This window comes from Rana temporaria, chromosome 3 (assembly GCF_905171775.1).
Source record: "Rana temporaria chromosome 3, aRanTem1.1, whole genome shotgun sequence".
Classification (NCBI taxonomy): domain Eukaryota; kingdom Metazoa; phylum Chordata; class Amphibia; order Anura; family Ranidae; genus Rana; species Rana temporaria.
In genome coordinates, this window is record NC_053491.1 from 491707296 (window position 1) to 491728021 (window position 20726).

The 20726-nt window shown below is 48.0% G+C and overlaps 1 protein-coding gene across 2 annotated transcripts; it reads left to right on the forward strand.

The window, feature by feature from the left end:
- Window positions 1–342: 342 nt before the first annotated feature.
- LOC120933778 (E3 ubiquitin/ISG15 ligase TRIM25-like) lies at window positions 343–19706 on the forward strand. Of its 2 annotated transcripts, XM_040347173.1 has the most exons (2): window positions 343–1161; window positions 18700–19706. In XM_040347173.1, exons 1-2 carry the CDS (start codon window positions 376–378, stop codon window positions 19483–19485), a joined length of 1572 nt encoding a protein of 523 aa, XP_040203107.1. In that variant the 5' UTR covers window positions 343–375; the 3' UTR covers window positions 19486–19706. The 2 variants fall into 2 exon arrangements, with proteins under 2 accessions (XP_040203107.1, XP_040203105.1); XM_040347171.1 differs by lacking the exon at window positions 343–1161 and having other exon boundaries at window positions 17328–19706.
- Window positions 19707–20726: the final 1020 nt, after the last annotated feature.

Genomic DNA, 20726 nt, shown 5'->3' on the forward strand with positions numbered 1-20726 from the left:
TTTCTGGGAGACAGAGGAGGAGGATGATGAAGACTTGGTTAGACACTCTTCTCTTCAGCTCTGGGTATATAACAGGCTGGAAAACAAAGGTGCATGTGCCCTACATCTAGGTGCTGCACCCCTGATGTGGTCCGTGGATACAAATGCTGGAAGAAAGGTCTGTCATGCTGGCCCTCAAGTGGTTACATAGATTTTAGAAGTGTAAATGTACACAGACATGGGGCGTGTCCTAATCTTACATAGAAAGGTTTCTAAGTAAGTAAACAGAGAGCTGAGCCTAGCCTCACCCTGTGTAGGAGGATCTCACCCCTCCCCCATCCACATTCCTCTCCGGTGTCAGAGACTTTCAGTTTCGTTTCTCTTCTGCCGTCAGCGATGGCGTCTGCTGATCTGAGAGCTGAGCTGGAATGTTCCGTCTGTCTGAACATTTATACCGATCCTGTAACCCTGAGATGTGGTCACAACTTCTGCCGGGTCTGTATTGATCGTGTGCTGGATACACAGGAGGGGTCTGGAGGATATTCTTGTCCTGAATGCAGAGAGAAGTTTCCGGATCGTCCTGCACTGCAGAGGAACATGAAACTACGTAACATAGCAGAGACTTTCCTGTCTGCTCAGCCAGATCGGGAGGGGTCCGGGGTCTTCTGTACTCACTGTGTGGACTCTCCTGTACCTGCTGTTAGATCCTGTCTACACTGTGAGGCCTATCTGTGTGATAAACACCTGAGAGTCCACAACAAGTCCCCAGAACACATCTTATGTGACCCCACCTTGTCCATGGAAAGCAGGAAATGCTCCGTCCATAATAAGATCCTGGAGTATTACTGCACTGAGGATGAGACCTGTGTCTGTAAGTTTTGTGTGACGGGAGAACACATAGGACATAAGATGAAGTCACTGAATGAGGCTTCTGAGAAGAAGAAGACGACACTGAGGAATGTTCTGCAGAAACATCTGACAAAGAGAGAGGAGACGGAGGAAAGAGTCCAGAGTCTGCAGGAACACAGGAGGAAAGTAGAAGAAGAAGCAGCTGGTGACACCGAGAGAGTCACTGTCCTGTTTAGAGATCTCAGGAGACGTCTGGAAGATCTGGAGAAGAGAGTCCTGAGGGAAATCTCCGGGAGGGCAGAGCGGATCTCCATCTCCATCCGGGATCTGGAAATAAAGGAGGAGGAGCTGTCCAGGAAGATGCGTCACATTGAGGAGCTGTGTAACATGACGGATCCACTGACTGTCTTACAGGAATCAGACACAGGTGACTTGTGTGATACTGAGGATGGAGATAATGAGGACAGAGAGAGACATGAGGAGCTCCTCCATGATGGAGGGGGTCTGGATGTGGCGGGGGTCTTACACACAGGTTTATCTGATATAATAACAGAGGTAAATGTATACTTCTATATACAGGGAGCTGCAGACATATTACTGGATGGAAACACAGCTAGTAATTATCTACAGATATCAGATGACAGCAAAACTGTATCCTGGTCAGATAGGAAACAGAATCACCCAGAAACAACGGAGAGATTTCAGGATTCTCCTCAGGTGATGAGCAGTCAGAGTTTCTCCTCAGGGAGACATTACTGGGAAGTGGATGTCGGGGGATCAGAGAGCTGGAGAGTCGGGATGTGTTACCCCAGTATAGAGAGGAGAGGATGGGAGGAGTCATGGATTGGAGATAATAAGAAGTCCTGGGGATTGGACAGGTCTGGTAATCAGTATTCTGTGACACATGACAAAAAAAATACCCCCTTACCCCCCAATGTCTCCAGTAGACTCAGGATATATCTGGATTATGAGGCCGGGCGGATCTCCTTTCATGATCTGTGTGACCCGATCCGACACCTCCACACCTTCACCACCACCTTCACTGACCCCCTCCATGCTGGGATAGGTGCAGGGGGAGGTTGTATAAAGATATGTGGGGGGGGGGGGGGGAAATGTGAGAACTCCGCCCACAGTCTGGTGACATCACAGGGACGGGTGGTGGGATTGGTTCATTGATCAGCCAATGATTGGAGGAAGTGGTGGCTCCTGGGAGAAGTAGGAGGGCCTCCTTCTGAAAATGCTAGTCCCCTGGCTGTGTGTAATGTAAGAACATGTACAGTAGGTGAACCCGATTTTGTGTCAATCTCGCTCTCTTTCTCGGCGAGATTGAGCACCTACGAGCCCCATCGCGGGAGCCAGCGCCGAGCTGGCTTGCCGCGATGGAGACAGAGCCGTCATAGAAGCGACGGGAGATCCGACTCGGATTCCCGCCAATTCTACACGTGTGCGGCGTTTGTTATGAATCCTGAGGGGGAAGTCCCCGCCGGATTTTAAATAAAAATCCGGCATGGGTCCCCCCTCAGGAGCATACCGGGCCCTTAGGTCTGTTATGGGTTGTAAGGAGAGCCCCCCCTACGCCGAAAAAAACGGCGTAGGGGGTCCCCCTACAATCCATACCAGACCCGTATCCAAAGCACGCTACCCGGCCAGCCAGGAAGGGAGTGGGGACGAGAGAGCGCCCCCCCCCCTCCTGAGCCGTACCAGGCTGCATGCCCTCAACATGGGGGGTTGGGTGCTCTGGGGCAGGGGGGCGCACTGCGGCCCCCCCACCTCAGAGCACCCTGTCCCCATGTTGATGAGGACAGGGCCCCTTCCCGACAACCCTGGCCGTTGGTTGTCGGGGTATGCGGGCGGGAGGCTTATCGGAATCTGGGAGCCCCCTTTAATAAGGGGGCCCCCAGATACCGGCCCCCCACCCTAAGTGAATGAGTATGGGGTACATCGTACCCCTACCCATTCACCTGCAAGAAAAGTGGTAAAAACACAAATAAACCACACAGTGTATTAAAATATTTTATCAGTCTGCTCCGGAGGCCTCCCCTGTCTTCTTTATTAGCTCTTTTACCAGGGGGGCTTCTTCTTTGACGTCTTCGGGTGGGTGGGGGCCGCCGTCTGGTTCTCTTCCACCGCCAGGGGGGGGTGGCTTTTAAAAAAGCCCCCACCCCCCCGGCGGGTTTCCTCCGGCGTCTTCGGCGGGGCTCTTCTTCTTCCGCTATCCCGACGGGTCTTCTCCGCTATCCGGGGGGTCTCCTTCTATATTCGCCGCTCTCCGCTGTTGACTCGTCGCACCCCGGTTCTTCGTCTCGCAGTCCGGTCCCTTCTTCCGTGCTGTACGTCTTCTCCTTCCGTGCTGTGATGAGTTCAAAATTACACTGGCAGTAGGGGGCGCTGAAGGGGTTAAGTATGTCCTAGGGAGTGATTCTAACTGTTTAGGGGCGTGGCTTGCCATGACGCATCACTGATCACTGTTCCCGATGACAGGGAATATTCGATCACTGACATGTCACTAGGCAGAATGGTGGAGATGTTGTGTTTACACTGACATCTCCCCATTCTTCAGCTCTGTGACCCGATCGCGGAACACCGGCGGACATTGGCGTGCGCGACCACACGGCCGCAAATGAAAGAATAACGATTTTTTAATTTCCGTTATTCAAATTTCCCAATTTTGGAATTTTCCGAATTTCCGATTTTAAAATTTCTCAATTTTCTCAATTTTCTAATTTTGGAATTTTGAATTTTCGAATTTCTGATTTTCTAATCTCCGATTTTCGAAATTTCGTATTCTGAATTTTCGAAATTTGGAATTCAGACTTTTCAAAATTATAAAGCACCTCTTTTAGAATTTTTAAATTTCCAAAATTTTAATATTCTGAAATCCAATTTTCGTCATTTTTAAATTTCCATAATTACGAATTTCCGAATTTTTTAATTTTAGACATTTCGAAATTTTGAGTTTCAGAATTTTCAAAATTTTTAAATTCCACATTTTCTAAAATTTTGAATTTCCGAATTTTCTAAATTTTAAAATTCCGAATTTTCTAAATTTTGAAATTCCAAATTTTCTAAATTTTGAAATTCCAAATTTTCGCATTTCCGAAAACTCATAAATTCGGAACTTCGAAAATTCGGAAATTCGAAATTTGGGAAATTCGAAAATCTGGTTAATCCCGAAAATTCCGAAATTTCGGAATTAACGAATTTGTCAAAATTTGTTAAAAAAAAGGATTCGGAACTAAACAAATTGTACATGTCTAATGGGCACCACCTTGTCCTGCACCTGGCCATGCCCCCATCAGTCAAGGCTCCCTTTCCCTAAGGGGGCTCAAGAGGCCCTCATGGTCTCGACAAGCATAAGATCTGTCTGTGTAACGTTTCCGTATTATTTTATTTCTCTTTTCTTTTTTTTCTAACTTTTTCTGTCCTAGGATTTGCCTTGATACACTGATAGCATTTATATGTCCCTTGTAACAATGTATCCTTTTTGTATTAATTATCTTTGTCCACTGGCAACACTGTATTTGTAACATCACTACGTTATATTCGGTAATCTCCGATTATTCTAATGTTTCTTTTCTGTATAAATAAATGTGATTGTTATTCTTTTCACACCGTTATTATTCGTTTTTATTTCTATGCGTAATAGCTGCAACCTCATTGGTTGATTCTTATATAGACAAAGGGTTTTACAGTAATCGCTTATTTTATGTATCATTACGCGTATACGTGAGGTAGGTAGAAATCGTCATCACACCTATTGAGAGTAGGGATGAGCTTCGCGTTCGATACGAACGTATGTGCGTCTCGAACATCGGTCGTTCGATCACTCGACGAAACTCGAACAAAACGGGTCGTTCGCGCCAAATTCGAGTGACGCAAAACGTCCCATAATTCACTGCGGCGTTGAGCGCTGATGATTGGCCAAGCATGCTGTATGTTCCGCATGCTTGGCCAATCACAGCAAGCAAAAAACGAAGAGCCATAATTGGCCAAAGCCAGGGTGGCTTTGGCCAATTATGGCTCAGGGGGATTAGTACACGCCCCACACTATAAAAGGCAGCCTGCACGGCGGCCTCGTGTAGTGTGTTCCGGCTTTGTGAAAGAGAGGAGCAGTCAGACAGTTAGATAGAGAGAGATAGATAGAGACACAGGGCCAGATTCACGTAGCGCAGCGGATCTATAGATCCGCTCGATCTACGTGATTTAAGATCCGCTCCCGCAAGTTTGAGAGGCAAGTGGCTAATTCACAAACCACTTACCTCCAAAGTTGCGGCGGCGGATCGTAAAACCCCCGGCGGAATTCAAATTCCGCGGCTAGGGGGAGTGTACTATTTAAATCAGGCGCGTTCCCGCGCCGATTTAAATGCGCATGCGCCGTCCGGGGAATTTCCCGGCGTGCATTGCTCCCACTGACGTCACTAGGACGTCAGTGGTTTCGCCGTGAGCGTGACTTGCGACGCGCGTGTTTGTGAATCGGCGTATGCAAACGACGTAAGAAAATTCAAACTCGACGCGGGAACGCCGGCTATACTTAACATTGGCTGCGCCTCATAGAAGCAGGGGTAAGTATACGCCGGGAAAGCCGCTATGGAAACGTCGTAAGAAGACTGCGTCGAGTCCGCGTACGTTCGTGAATTTGCGTATCTCGCTGATTTACATATTATTCAACGTAAATCAGCGGGAACGCCCCCGGCGCCATTTTTAAATTGAAAATAAGATCCGACAGTATAACACAGTTACACCTGTCAGATCTTAGCGCTATCTATGCGTAACTGATTCTATGAATCAGGCGCATAGATAGGACCAGTGTAAGTCAGAGATACGATGGTGTATCTGCAGATACACCGTCGTATCTCTTTGTGAATCTGGCCCACAGTGTCTTTTCTACCAGATAGATAGATAGATAGATAGATAGATAGATAGATAGATAGATAGATAGATAGATAGATAGATAGAGCAGGAAGTGTAGTCAGTATAGTTAAATCTACAGTTTGTAGAGAATATATTCACATCCCTAGCAGTTGTCACTATATTTATAAACTGTATAGCTTAGCTAGATCTGCTATTAGTATCTGTCAGGCAGGAGATTGTTCTACATGCAGTGCTCTAACGTGTTGTATTGCCTGCATTAGGGATTAGCTTAAACATAGTACTCCGTGTTAGTCAACGTGTGCTGGTTAATTGCACACACACACGCATTACCTGTTACTGCACGTGTGCAATTTATTTGCACAGAAACGCAGTCGCTGTTAATGCAACTGGGCTATTGAATTGCACAGAAACGCAGTCATTCGTACTGTGTGTGTGCTGTTTAATAGCAACTAAACGCAGTTGGTGTCACTGCGTTTGTGTGCTGTTACATAGCACTTGAACGCAGTCGCTCTTACTGCGTGGGTGCTGTTTAATAGCAACTAAACGCAGTTGGTGTCACTGCATGTGTGCTGTTACATAGCACTTGAACGCAGTCGCTCTTACTGTGCAGTTGCTGTTTATTACCACCTGAACGCAGTTGGTGTGACTGCGACTATTTTGTTACATAGCACCTGAATGCAGTCGCTCTTACTGTGCGGGTGCTGTTTAATACCACCTAAACGCAGTTGGTGTCACTGCGTGTGTGCTGTTACATAGCACTTGAGCGCAGTCACTCTTACTGTGCGGGTGCTGTTTAATACCACCTGAACGCAGTTGGTGTGACTGCGACTATTTTGTTACATAGTACCTGAGCGCAGTCGCTCTTACTGTGCGGGTTCTGTTTAATACCACCTAAACGCAGTTGGTGTCACTGCGTGTGTGCTGTTACATAGCACTTGAGTGCAGTCGCTCTTACTGTGCAGGTGCTGTTTAATACCACCTGAACGCAGTTGGTGTGACTGCGACTATTTTGTTACATAGCACCTGAACGCAGTCGCTCTTACTGTGCGGGTGCTGTTTAATACCAACTAAACACAGTTGGTGTCACTGCGTGTGTGCTGTTACATAGCACTTGAGCGCAGTCGCTCTTACTGTGGGGGTGCTGTTTAATACCACCTGAACGCAGTTGGTGTGACTGCGACTATTTTGTTACATAGCACCTGAGCGCAGTCACTCTTACTGTGCGGGTGCTGTTTAATACCACCTAAACGCAGTTGGTGTCACTGCGTGTGTGCTGTTACATAGCACTTGAGCGCAATCGCTCTTACTGCGTGTGTGCAGTTTACTAACACCTGAACGCAGTCGGTGTGATTGCGCCTGTTTTGTTACATAGCACCTGAACGCAGTCGCTCTTACTGCTTGTGTGGAGTTTACTAACACCTGAAAGCAGTTGGTGTGACTGCGTCTGTTTTGGTACATAGCACCTGAACGCATAAATATGGCTGAAAGGACAAAGAGAGGCAGAGAGTCATGAGGGCAAGCAGGCTCTGCATCTAGAGGTAACGCTGGTGGTGGATGTGGTGCATCCTCTTCAGCACGTGGTCGTGGCCGCTCGTCCTTCTTTTCGGGAGCTGGCCGCGTTGAGCCTCAACATGCAGAGAAATTAGTTGAGTGGATGACCAAGCCATCCTCATCCTCTCTCACACAGACTGATCATAGTTTGTCTGGCAAAGCAGCTGCCAAGGCGTCCTCTACCCTCTGCACAATGGCATCACACAATCCTTCCCTAGTCCCACCGTGTCCTCCTGAGGAGTCCCCCGAACTGTTTCAACACAGTGTTGGGTACATGCTAGCTGAAGATGCACAGCGTTTTGAAGACTCCGATGATGGAACACAGATAGAGGAAGGCATTGATGTGAGCCCAGGGAGAGGGGGTGGCCGAGAGGGACAACAATCTGGGAGTGATGTTCGCCCAGCTGGAGCATACTGCCAGGTTTTCGACAGTGATGCTGTTTACAACATATGTCTCAAGCGTATCTCGCGTGGCCAAAACATCACCCGCTTGGGCACCACATGTTTGTCCAGACATATGTCGAGCTGCCATGCAGCTCGTTGGCAAGCATACCAGAAAGACCCACACCAAAGACCGAAGCGGACCTCCCCTTGCCCTTCTGTGACCTCCAACCCCACTAGACCCCCAGTCCTCTCTGAAGCCTGCACCGAAGATGTAGAAATAGGTGTGTCACAACGTAGTAGTGGTAGTACATGCGGGCAATCTACTGATAGTACCAGACAAATTTCCCTGCCCCAGCTGCTGCAGCGCCGAAAGAAGTACGCTCCCAGCCATCCACATGCCCAGCGGTTGAATGCTAGCTTAGCAAAATTGCTAGCACTTCAACTGCTACCTTTTCAGTTGGTAGATTCTGCCCCCTTCCGTGAGTTTGTGGAATGTGCAGTACCTCAGAGGCAAGTACCCAAACGCCACTTTTTCTCACGGAAGGCAATTCCGGCTCTCTACCGGCATGTGGAAGGCAATGTCCATGCCTCGCTGGACAGGGCGGTCAGTGGTAAGGTGCATCTTACCGCTGACTCATGGTCCAGCAGGCATGGACAGGGACGTTACCTGTCTTTTACGGCCCATTGGGTGACTCTGCTGGCAGCTGGGAAGGACGCAGGGCAAGGTACAGTCGTTTTGGAGGTTGTTCCTCCACCACGCCTCCAAAACACTACTACTGCTTGTGACACACCTCTCTCCTCCACCCCCTCCTCTTCCTCTGTGGCCTCTTCCTGTGGTGATGTTTACTCAGAACCAGCCGTGCTCCGTAGGCTTACGAGGGGCTACGCAGGAATGCAGGCCAAGAGATGCCATGCGGTGCTAGAGCTGGTGTGCTTGGGAGACAGGAGCCACACTGGGGAAGAGGTTCTGTCAGCTCTGCAGGGGCAGGTTCAGAGGTGGTTGACGCCACGCCAGCTGAAGCCTGGAATGGTGGTCAGCGATAATGGCACCAACCTCCTCTCTGCCCTGCGACAGGGAAAACTCACCCATGTGCACTGTTTTGCGCATGTCCTGAATTTGGTGGTGCAGCTGTTCCTGGGCAGGTACCCGGGCTTACAGGATGTCCTGAAGCAGGCCAGGAAAGTCTGTGTGCATTTCCGGAGGTCATATAATGCCACTGCTCGGCTCACAGACCTCCAAAGGGAATACAACCTGCCCAAGAACCGCCTAATCTGTGACATGCCCACCAGATGGAACTCTACGTTGGCCATGCTGCAGCAGCTGCACACGCAGCAGAGGGCCATCAATGAGTACCTGTGCCAATATGGCAGCAGAACTGGGTCAGGGGAGCTTGGTTTTTTTTTCACCACGCCAGTGGGCCTTGATCAGGGATGCATGCACTGTCCTGTCACCATTTGAGGAGGCCACGAGGATGGTGAGCAGTGACAGTGCATGCATCAGTGAGACTGTCCCTCTTATTCACATGTTGGAGCACACTCTACGTGGAATAATGGACTGCCCTTGAGGCAGAACAGAGGGAGGAAGAGGAGGACTTCCTTACCTCTCAAGGCCCCCTTTATCCAGACAGTGTTCCTGCTTGCCCACCTAGCACACAGGAGGAGGAGGAGGAGGAGGAGGATGATTGTATCAGCAGCATGGAGGTGTAGCCTAGCACTCAGCATCAACAGCAGCAGTCTTCAAGGGATCATTTACAGTCCCAAGGAACACGTGGACTTTTACGTGGCTGGGATGAGGTGGCTGCGGATCCTGCCGTCCTCAGTGACCCAGAGGACTGTGCCCCGAATGCCTCTGCCAACCTACGCTGCATGGCCTCCCTGATCCTGCAAAGCCTGCGTAAGGATCCTCGTGTACGTGCTATCAAGGAGAGGGATTATTACTGGCTGGCAACTCTCCTTGATCCACGTTACAAGAGTAAGGTAGCGGACCTTATGTTGCCATCGCAGAGGGAGCAGAAGATGAAACTTCTGCGGGAGGCCTTGCAGAAGGGTCTGTGCAACGCGTTCCCAGAACCGGGGGGATTACCAAAACCTGGCCCTGGACAACGTCTTGCTGAGGCTTCGGTGAGTCAGAGAAGGAGCGGTGGAGAAGGTGGCCGTCTGACCGATGCGTTCAGACAATTTTTTAGTCCGCAGCCCCAAGGTCTGACCGGTTCCAGCAACCATCGCCAGCGTCTGGTTTACATGGTCCGGGAATACCTAGCGGCAAGATCCGACTTGGACACCTTCCCCACGGAAAATCCTCTGGCATACTGGGTCTTGAGGATGGATCACTGGCCAGAGCTTGCACAGTACGCAATTGAGCTACTGGCTTGCCCTGCATCCAGTGTTCTTTCAGAACGCACATTCAGTGCTGCTGGAGGCTTTGTGACCGATCACAGGGTGCGCCTCTCCACCGACTCTGTTGATCGACTGACCTTCATCAAAATAAATCAGGCTTGGATCAACACCAGCTACCAAGCACCTGATGCTGATGTTACTGAGTAATAATTTTTTGTTGAAATGTCAGATCCCTTTGAGACTGCATATGCTGAGTGACTGTCCTGTTATGCTGCTGATAGAATATCCTTCTCCTCCTCACTTTTCTTGCTGATAGCTAGTAAGAATTTTTGTGTTTCTGGGCTTCGCCACCAGTGCCTAAGGCTTAATTTTTGTGCCCCTGTTTAACAGGGGCGCCTAATAACAATTTTTGATGCAATACTTTGCACGTGGCTCTTTGTTGCGCTCCAATTACAGTATGTTTGAGGGGTGCCCTTTTTTTTACAATTTTGCTTTCACAAAAAAATAATGGCCCCCCCACCACCCCTAAAATAATCAACATATTGTTGCCACACAGCACGTGCACAAGCAGTATTAAATTACTTTTTTCTTATAATAATTTCATGTTGTGCAGGGACATTTATAAACATGTGCCACTACTATAGACACATAGCAGGTGTGATATTTAAAGGAATTTTTCTTTTTTTTTTTCACTTTAAGCATCATTAAAATCGGCCATTTTTAAAACTTTTTTTTCCATTGATACATGTTCCCTGGGGCAAGACCCGGGTTCTGAACAACGTTTTCCAACATTAAATTGAATATTGGTCTTTAAAATGAGCGTTTTTGAATTCGAACGTTCGAGTCCCATAGACTTCAATGGGGTTCTAAATGTTCGCGCAAACGATCGGACTGTTCGACGGTTCTGGTGCGAACCGAACCCGGGTATGTTCGGCTCATCCCTAGTTATGAATGTAAAGGACTCCATGGCCAGCTTGCCGGCCCGCTACTTAACAACCATCTATTCTTCACACAGAATTCAGACTGGTCCAATTCGAGTTGTAATTGTTCCAAAAATGTGGAATTCGTTTGAAAATGTATATGAAGCGCTACCCCCGAAGGAGCCGTTGGTTTATTTGGGATCAGCCTACTAAATTGCCCTGGCGGTGTCTAGGGGTGTAACTGTGAGAATAGCAACAGTGAGTGGAGGTCCAGACATCCAATAAAGAGTTTTCAATGCTTTATTTTCCAGACCAAACACGGCCAACATCAACATAAATTGGGAAGGTCAAGGTTGATGAAGGAAGAAAAGGAACCATGCGGTATCAGGCCTGGATATAGAACTGAGCAGTCAACACTGCTCTGAGCAGAACAAATTTCGTCACACGTCGCCACTCTCCATGGAGTGGGTGAAGTGCATCTGGACAGACCCCTATGATAGGCCTGGCAGCCGGAGTGTCTCTCTGGATAATACTGGGAGGAACAGGTCTCTCACACAGACCAATTTCAATAGAGGACTTGGGTGAATAAGGAAAAGAGAATCCTCCCAGTAGACTTTTCTATAAAGGGTCCCCGTATGACAGAAATCATACCTGTCAGTGGTCCGGACACCTAATCCCAGACTGGGATTCTCTCAACAGGCCTTGGAACCCAGCGAAGCACCGGGGTCCCTTCTCTCCTCAGGATGAGGTTCGATGCAGAGTTGAGCTTTGGCCAGGTGGGCCGCGCCGGGGGGGTCCATAGATGCGCGTACCCTGAAGGTGGGTACCGCACCTGGAACGGGGACCCTGCGAAAATTTTCTAACACATGACTTCTGTCACAGATATACCCTCCCCCAGCATGCCCCACTAGGGGAAAACTCCTCTAATTGGCTGCTGGGGAAGACCTGCTCTGCCAGAACCCCTCCGGTGCCAGCTGCTGGCCAGAGGTGGCATTGCACCCCCTAACCACAGACTGACCCAGTGGACATTTCTGGAATGACAGAAGTCCCAAATTTAAACAAACACTGAATGGGAGCAAGGTAACTCTCCCATTCCCCACTAACTTTAGCGTAGTGCCCATGCTGAAAGCAAGGGGGCGCTACATATAAATAAAATAAAATAAACTAAACAAATTCCAAAAATGAATAACAAAAACAAACTTGCTTAGACCTTATTATCACTTCCCTGTTACTCAGAACTGGAGCCAACATTGCAGGAGGTCTCAGCTCCAGGAACAGTGGCGGTGCATTGCCATGAAATGCGATTTGCCATGAAATGTGATGGTCTGCCTCCATCACATCCCATTGGCTCACTCATGTCATGTGACATATAGACACGTCATCAGTCTCAGCTAGGCTATTGGCTATCATAGGGAGAGGATCTCCTCCCCCTGTAATAGCTGCACGGAGCTGTAGTAGTAAATGTAGCTTACTCGCACACCCAGGGAGGTCAGCCCCCGTGCAGCTTATCAAAGGGCTAAGAGAGAGGAGAGGGGGGCAGGCAGATGGGAGGCTGCTCCATTATACAGGCTGTCCATGGTGTGTGTGTGCTGCTGGCCACACAGCCTGAGAGCAGGAGGAGGGGAGAGGCAGCCTATAGATGTGTGTGAGAGATCATTGTTTCTATACATTGTTACACGAGCAATGCACTCACTGCAACACAGGCTGCTCCTCACAGAGCTGTGCATATCACACTGGCTTCTCCTTCCTAACACTATATAGCAGCTCCGTGCTTTGATTCTTGGATTCTGCACCCTGGAAATCCCACATACTCTCCAATACGACTTTTATATTATCTTTTGGTTACACGGGTATCACTCTCAGTTCTATGGAAGGAGCAGGCGCAGAAGAGGTGAAGGGGCGACACTTCAGCCCTCATCCACATATATAACTCAAGCTATCACAGGGAGAGGAGATCCTCTCCCTATAATAGCCTAGCTGAGACTGATGACGTGTGTATATGTCACATGACATGAGTGAGCCAATGGGATGTGATGGAGGCGGACCATCACATTTCATGGCAAAACACATTTCATGGCAGTGCACCGGCCCACCCATAGGGGGCTCTCGGGCGCCGCCCCCCCCCAAGCTGTGAAAAAAAATAAAAATAAAAAAAAAATGTCACTTTCAGGCCATTTACACACGACCGGATCTATCCGCTGGGATTTATCCGCAGATCAGTTCCAGCGGATAGATCCGGTGGTGTGTACGGCCTAGCGGACATTTATCGGCGGATAAAAATCCAGCCGACGGATTCCCAGCGGATAAAAATGTCTTAGCATGCTAAGAAATCTATCCACTGGAATCCAGTCCAGCGGATTGATCCGGTGGTCTGTACAAACTCACCGGATCAATCCGTCCGATCCTCTCCCTCGCATAATTCATAATGATTCGACGCATGCGTGGAAGTCTTTACCTTCCAGCGTCGCGCACTTCGCCGCGTCATCATCGCGGCGACGGCGCGACACGTCACCGCGGATGAATTCCGCACGGATTTGGATCCGATGGTGTGTACACGCCATCGGATCCAAATCCGGAGGAGGAATCTCCGCTGGAAACGATCCGGCGGATCGTTTCCAGCGGAGATCCGGTGGTGTGTACGTGGCCTAAGAGTGACCAGGCGCCGGACATGCGGCGGTCTATGGGAAGCTTCCCAGCCTGCAATCAGCTGATTACCGGCTGGGAAGCTGATTTGCCTGTGTTTAGGGCGTGTGCAGGGCGCAAGCTGTGCGCCCGCACACACTCCCACTTGATTTGATTTGCTAGCATGTCCACTAGCTGTCATGGGATTGGCGCGGCACTCGGCAGGACCGGAGCAGAGGTCAGTGGGCGGTATCATCACTTCCGGCGGCATCTCTCTGTAGCGCGTGTGGGGGCATCATTGAGGAGCGGCGCCAACCATTAAAGGTAAGTGTTCCCGGCTCCATTCCCCGCGCCAGCACCAGCACTCCAGCCGCCGCTAGTACTGCCAGACAGCTCCGCCACCACCAGCATACCTGTGTTTGTCGGCTCTCATCTACAATCCAGCAGCAGCAGCCCCCCCTTCTCTCCCTCGCAAGGTATGCTGTGTGTGTTGGCCGTGTGCAGGACTCGGAGTGAACTGCGGGGGGGGGGGGGCGCTGCTGGATTGTAGATGAGAGCCCACGGCCAACGCAAACACAGGTATGCTGCGGGGAGAGGAGGGGGGGGGGAATCCAGCAGCAGCGGCGCCCCCCTCTCCCCCCGCAGCATACCTGTGTTTGTGTTGGCCGTGGGCTCTCATCTACAATCCAGCAGCGCCCCCCACCCTCCCCCCCTCGCAGTTCACTCCGAGTCCTGCCCACGGCCAACACAAACAGCATACCTTGCGGGGGAGAGAAGGGGGGGGGGGCGCCGCTGGGCTGTGTATAGACCGGGACCGCCAGGAAGGAACATAGAAGGGATCCCCTTGTCCATGATCATCTACCATGATCTGTTTATGCTAATTACCTTACAGCAGTAAGTTAAAAAGTTAGCACACCCACGGGTGTGGAATACACTGAAGAGTTGAATCGCTGAAATCACAGTGTCACTTACTATCATCATTCAGCACCTTATTTTTTGGCACCAGCACTTTTCACCATTGAAGATTATATATAGACTGCTATTTGCACAATATTATTATTTATAGATTGCATTTGTACTTTATTCCTTGGCACTTTATTAACAGATGGACTATTACTGTATCACATTTTTATCTTGTGATTCATAATTTTTAATTATCAAGTTTATTTTATATTTACATATTTTATGTTATATACCCGCACTTTATTATATATACATATATATTTATGTTATATACCCGCACTTTATTATATATACATATATATTTATGTTATATACCTGCACTTTATTATTGATTGTGGAGCGCAACAATTTCTTGATTTTTTACATGCTTGCGCTCGCAGTTCACTCAGGTGTGTTAGAACAGCAATAAATATTTGCTTTCCTAACACTGATCCGCCTCTCCAAAAGTCAGGTGCTCCGGTCTGTTACCCGTCACCATATTGACTAAAACGACAGGACAGGAGGAGGGGACGGCAGGAAACGCTTGGAGAATCCCGCTCATCGCCATCACCTGCTGCTCCACAGGACAAGTGGTAAGTGGCGAGCGGGCGGGTGAAGGGTGGTCACAGTGGCAGCATTTGATGGCACAGTGGCTGCATTTGATGGCACAGTGGCTGCATTTGATGGCACAGTGGCTGCGTTTGATGACACAATGGCTGCGTTTGATGGCACAGTGGCTGCATTTGATGGCACAGTGGCTGCATTTGATGACACAATGGCTGCGTTTGATGGCACAGTTGCAGCGTTTGAAGGGCACAGTGGCTGTGTTTGATGGCACAGTGGCTACGTTTGGTCTCAGTGGCAGCCTATGATGCTACAGTGGCTGCGTTTGATGGTACAGTGGCTGCGTTTGATGGTACAGTGGCAGCCTATGATGCTACAGTGGCTGCGTTTGATGGTACAGTGGCTGCGTTTGATGGTACAGTGGCTGTATTTGAGGAAAGGACTAATAAATTGGGCTTTAAGGGCACACAATACCAAAAGATGTAGAAAACTAGAGATTTATTTAGTATGAAATATCATAAAAGTGGAATGACATAAAATCAAAAGAGAATAGGTCAGCAACTAATACCACAGCTGTGATTACAACACTATACAATCATATCATATATAGGCTTCATTTAGAAAGCACAGTTACAGGTACAATGTTGAGTTGCATATCCAGTGTAGTATTCCAAGATTTGGTGAAGAGCTTGCTCTACATGTTACGCGCGTTAGCGCTTCCTCAGGAGCATAAGATATTGCATCTACTGAAACATATATACAAGAAAACAATGAGTTCACAAGTATACATATATAAAAGGGAGTTTCTTATATACAGTAAAAATATACATAATACAGTAAATAAAAGAAAACCAAAAACAGTTTATAAAACTAAAAAGATTATTTATGTCTATCAGTACGAGTGCGGTACAGCAGGGGGGTAGTGGTGCGTCACCCAAAGCCCACGTAGATCAGGAGGAGAAAGGGAGAAAAGGGGGCAGTGTCATAGAAAAATTGTAATTGAATAGGGAAGGAAGAAGAAAAAGGAAGAGATATAAATATATTGAATATGTAGCAGCAAGACATGACTTACAAAAATAGGTCGCATTGGGGGTAACCAAGCGATAATAGCGTGTTAGCCCCACAGTGGCTGGGCGGACAAGCTATATCAAGCGCTTGATATAGCTTGTCCGCCCAGCCACTGTGGGGCTAACACGCTATTGTAAGTCATGTCTTGCTGCTACATATTCAATATATTTATATCTCTTCCTTTTTCTTCTTCCTTCCCTATTCAATTACAATTTTTCTATGACACTGCCCCCTTTTCTCCTTTTCTCCCTTTCTCCTCCTGATCTACGTGGGCTTTGGGTGACGCACCACTACCCCCCTGCTGTACCGCACTCGTACTGATAGACATAAATAATCTTTTTAGTTTTATAAACTGTTTTTGGTTTTCTTTTATTTACTGTATTATGTATATTTTTACTGTATATAAGAAACTCCCTTTTATATATGTATACTTGTGAACTCATTGTTTTCTTGTATATATGTTTCAGTAGATGCAATATCTTATGCTCCTGAGGAAGCGCTAACGCGCGTAACATGTAGAGCAAGCTCTTCACCAAATCTTGGAATACTACACTGGATATGCAACTCAACATTGTACCTGTAACTGTGCTTTCTAAATGAAGCCTATATATGATATGATTGTATAGTGTTGTAATCACAGCTGTGGTATTAGTTGCTGACCTATTCTCTTTTGATTTTATGTCATTCCACTTTTATGATATTTCATACTAAATAAATCTCTAGTTTTCTACATCTTTTGGTATTGTGTGCCCTTAAAGCCCAATTTATTAGTCCTTTCCTCAAATATCGTTATTTCGGGGCGTTGGCACATTACTCACTAGTGCATTCGCGGTGTCACCACGCGTTGTATGCACATTAAAATAGGTCCCTCTCTTATCAAGGTACAGTGGCTGTGTTTGATGGTACAGTGGCTGCGTTTGATGGGCACAGTGGCTGCGTTTGATGGGCACAGTGGCTGCGTTTGATGGCACAGTGGCTACGTTTGGTGGCACAGTGGCTGCGTTTGATTAGCACAGTGGTTGCGTTTGATGGGCACAGTGGTTGCGTTTGATGGGCACAGTGGTTGCGTTTGATGGGCACAGTGGTTGTGTTTGATGGTCACAGTAAGGCTGCAATTGATGTTTTTTTTCAGAATTTTTCCGTTTCTTTGCGCCCCCCTAAAAATTTTGAGCACCAGCCGCCACTGTCCAGGAACATTGGTGCCAATTGGTTGATCCTGCCTTATTTCACCCCCCTCGATGCTCCCATTGCTCTCCTCCTCAAACTTGCAGTACATTAATTGCGGCACACCCTCTTGCAGCGAGTTACTGACACTGTGCTGAAATAACTCAGCTGACTTCTCCATGCCAGTTGGCAGGCAATGACTCCCGTATCTGTGGATGAGGATGAAGAGCAGGGGACTTTAGAAGACACTGAGGACTTCAAGCTTTTCTGTTCCTGGGAGACAGAGGAGGAGGATGATGAAGACTTGGTTAGACACTCTTCTCTTCAGCTCTGGGTATATAACAGGCCGGAAAACAAAGGTGCATGTGCCCTAAATCTAGGTGCTGCACCCCTGATGTGGTCTGTGGATACAAATGCTGGAAGAAAGGTCTGTCATGCTGGCCCTCAAGTGGTTAAATAGATTTTTATACGTGTAAATGTACACAGTCATGGGGCGTGTTCTAATCTTACATAGAAAGGTTTCTAAGTAAGTAAACAGAGAGCTGAGCTCAGCCTCCCCCTGTGTAGGAGGATGTCACCCCTCCCCCATCCACATTCCTCTCCGGTTTCAGAGACTTTGAGTTTCGTTTCTCTTCTGCTGTGAGCGATGGCGTCTGCTGATCTGAGAGCTGAGCTGAAATGTTCCGTCTGTCTGAACATTTATACCGATCCTGTAACCCTGAGATGTGGTCACAACTTCTGCCGGGTCTGTATTGATCGTGTGCTGGATACACAGGAGGGGTCTGGAGATTTCTTCTGTCCTTTATGCAGAAAAAGGTTCAGGAGTCGTCCTGCACTGCAGAGGAACATAACTCTACATAACATAGCAGAGACTTTCCTGTCTGCTCAGCCAGATCAAGAGGAGTCCGGGGTCTTCTGTACTCACTGTGTGGACTCTCCTGTACCTGCTGTTAGATCCTGTCTGCACTGTGAGGTTTCTCTGTGTGATAAACACCTGAGAGTCCACAAAAAGTCCCCAGAACACGTCTTATGTGACCCCACCTTGTCCATGGAGAGCAGGAAATGCTCCGTCCATAAGAAGATCCTGGAGTATTACTGCACTGAGGATAAGACCTGTATCTGTATGTCTTGTTATGTGATTGGAGGACATAAAGGACATGAGATGGAGTCACTGGATGAGGCTTCTGGGAAGAAGAAGGCGACACTGAGGAATGTTCTGCAGAAACATCTGACAAAGAGAGAGGAGACGGAGGAAAGAGTCCAGAGTCTGCAGGAACACAGGAGGAAAGTAGAAGAAGAAGCAGCTGGTGACACCGAGAGAGTCACTGTCCTGTTTAGAGATCTCAGGAGACGTCTGGAAGATCTGGAGAAGAGAGTCCTGAGGGAAATCTCCGAGAGGGCAGAGCGGATCTCCATCTCCATAGTGGATTTCATCTGGGATCTGGAAATAAAGAAGGAGGAGCTGTCCAGGAAGATGCGTCACATTGAGGAGCTGTGTAACATGACGGATCCACTGACTGTCTTACAGGAATCAGACACAGGTGACTTGTGTGATACTGAGGATGGAGATAATGAGGACAGAGAGAGACATGAGGAGCTCCTCCATGATGGAGGGGGTCTGGGTGTGGCGGGGGTCTTACACACAGGTTTATCTGATATAATAACAGAGGTAAATGTATACTTCCCCATACAGGGAGCTGCAGACATATTACTGGATGGAAACACAGCTAGTAATGATCTACAGATATCAGATGACAGGAAAACTGTATCCAAGTCGCATAGGAAACAGAATCACCCAGAAACACCAGAGAGATTTCAGGGTTATCCTCAGGTGTTGAGCAGTCAGAGTTTCTCCTCAGGGAGACATTACTGGGATGTGGATGTCGGGGGATCAGAGAGCTGGACAGTCGGGATGTGTTACCCCAGTATAGAGAGGAGAGGATGGGAGTCATTGATTGGAGATAATAAGAAGTCCTGGGGATTGGACAGGTCTGTTGATCAGTATTATGTGACACATGACAAAAAAAAGACCCCCTTACCCACCAATGTCTCCAGTAACAGAGTCAGGATAGATCTGGATTATGAGGCCGGGCGGATCTCCTTTTATGATCTGTGTGACCAGATCCGACACCTCCACACCTTCACCACCACCTTCACTGAGCCCCTCCATGCTGGGTTAGGTGTATGGGGGAGAGGTTGTATAAAGATATGTGGGGGGAGGGGGGAGATGTGAGAACTCCGCCCACAGTCTGGTGACATCACAGGGACGGGTGGTGGGATTGGTTCATTGATCAGCCAATGATTGGAGGAAGTGGTGGCTCCTGGGAGAAGTAGGAGGGCCTCCTTCTGAAAATGCTAGTCCCCCTGGCTGTGTGTAATGTAAGAACATGTAAAGTGGTAGTAAAGACAAAATAAATAAATGACAGATGTGATGGCGTCTGTTACTGACATGAGCACAGCAGACTTTGTTTTTCGGAGTCCTCCTGTAACTTCGTTCTTTTATCTGTTGGTTCTGCTGTTATTTCCCAACTTCCTATAACAGACCGATCTGGCAGTTAGAGGGTTGGGACAAACCATTTACCACTGACAGGGGTGCTCACAATGATCAGCTTTTATTCATTGACGTAAAACCTTTATCCCAAAAGGAGACACAAATGTTGGTGTAACGGCTTATCTGGAATTCGGCTTTAATTTATTAGTCACTTATGTAAAGTCCATCTAATTCTACTAGTCTATCCAACCACCCCCCTCTCCAGACAATGCTGCTGTCCAAGGGGGGGTCTCCACTGCTCCTCCATAGATAGAGGAGCCACCCTAAGACAGGAAGTGTGTTACTGGCAGGATCACCAGGGGAAAATAAGGGACAAAAAAAAACAGAAAAGGAATGCAGCCGCCACAATATTTGTTTTTGTTTTGGGATTTATTACCACTTTAAGCCTCCGACCCGGAACAAGCATTGTGGGAATAAGAATCAAAAAAAGTCAGACTTCCTTATCTCTATACTTGTTCCGGGTCAGAGGCTGAGACAGTATTGAAGGCAAAGCATCAGCATGACAGCCAGGGAACTAGCATTCTCACAAGGAGAGTAATAGTAGCAATGGCGGCCTCCGTGATTCTCTCATGACAGGTGCCCTTTAACCCTTTCTCTTCCAGAACCTTTTTTCTCTTCCATAACACATTTAAATAAAATAACATTTTAGGCTCGAAGATTAGATAAAACAACAAAACAAGATATATTTTCTGAAAGCAGACACCCCTAGAGAATAAAATAGTGTTAGTTCCAATTTTGTATGTCACACGATATTAGATAAACGGTTTATTAAGCAGAGTGTGACGGGAGTCACTTTGGACGGGGGGCTTGTGGAACCCAGCTTACCTTGGAGAGCTCTGGAAACTCCTTGTCCAGCTCCCCCCGGCCCCTCCTACATACATTAACCACTTCAGCGCCGGACCAATATGCAGCTTAAAGACCGG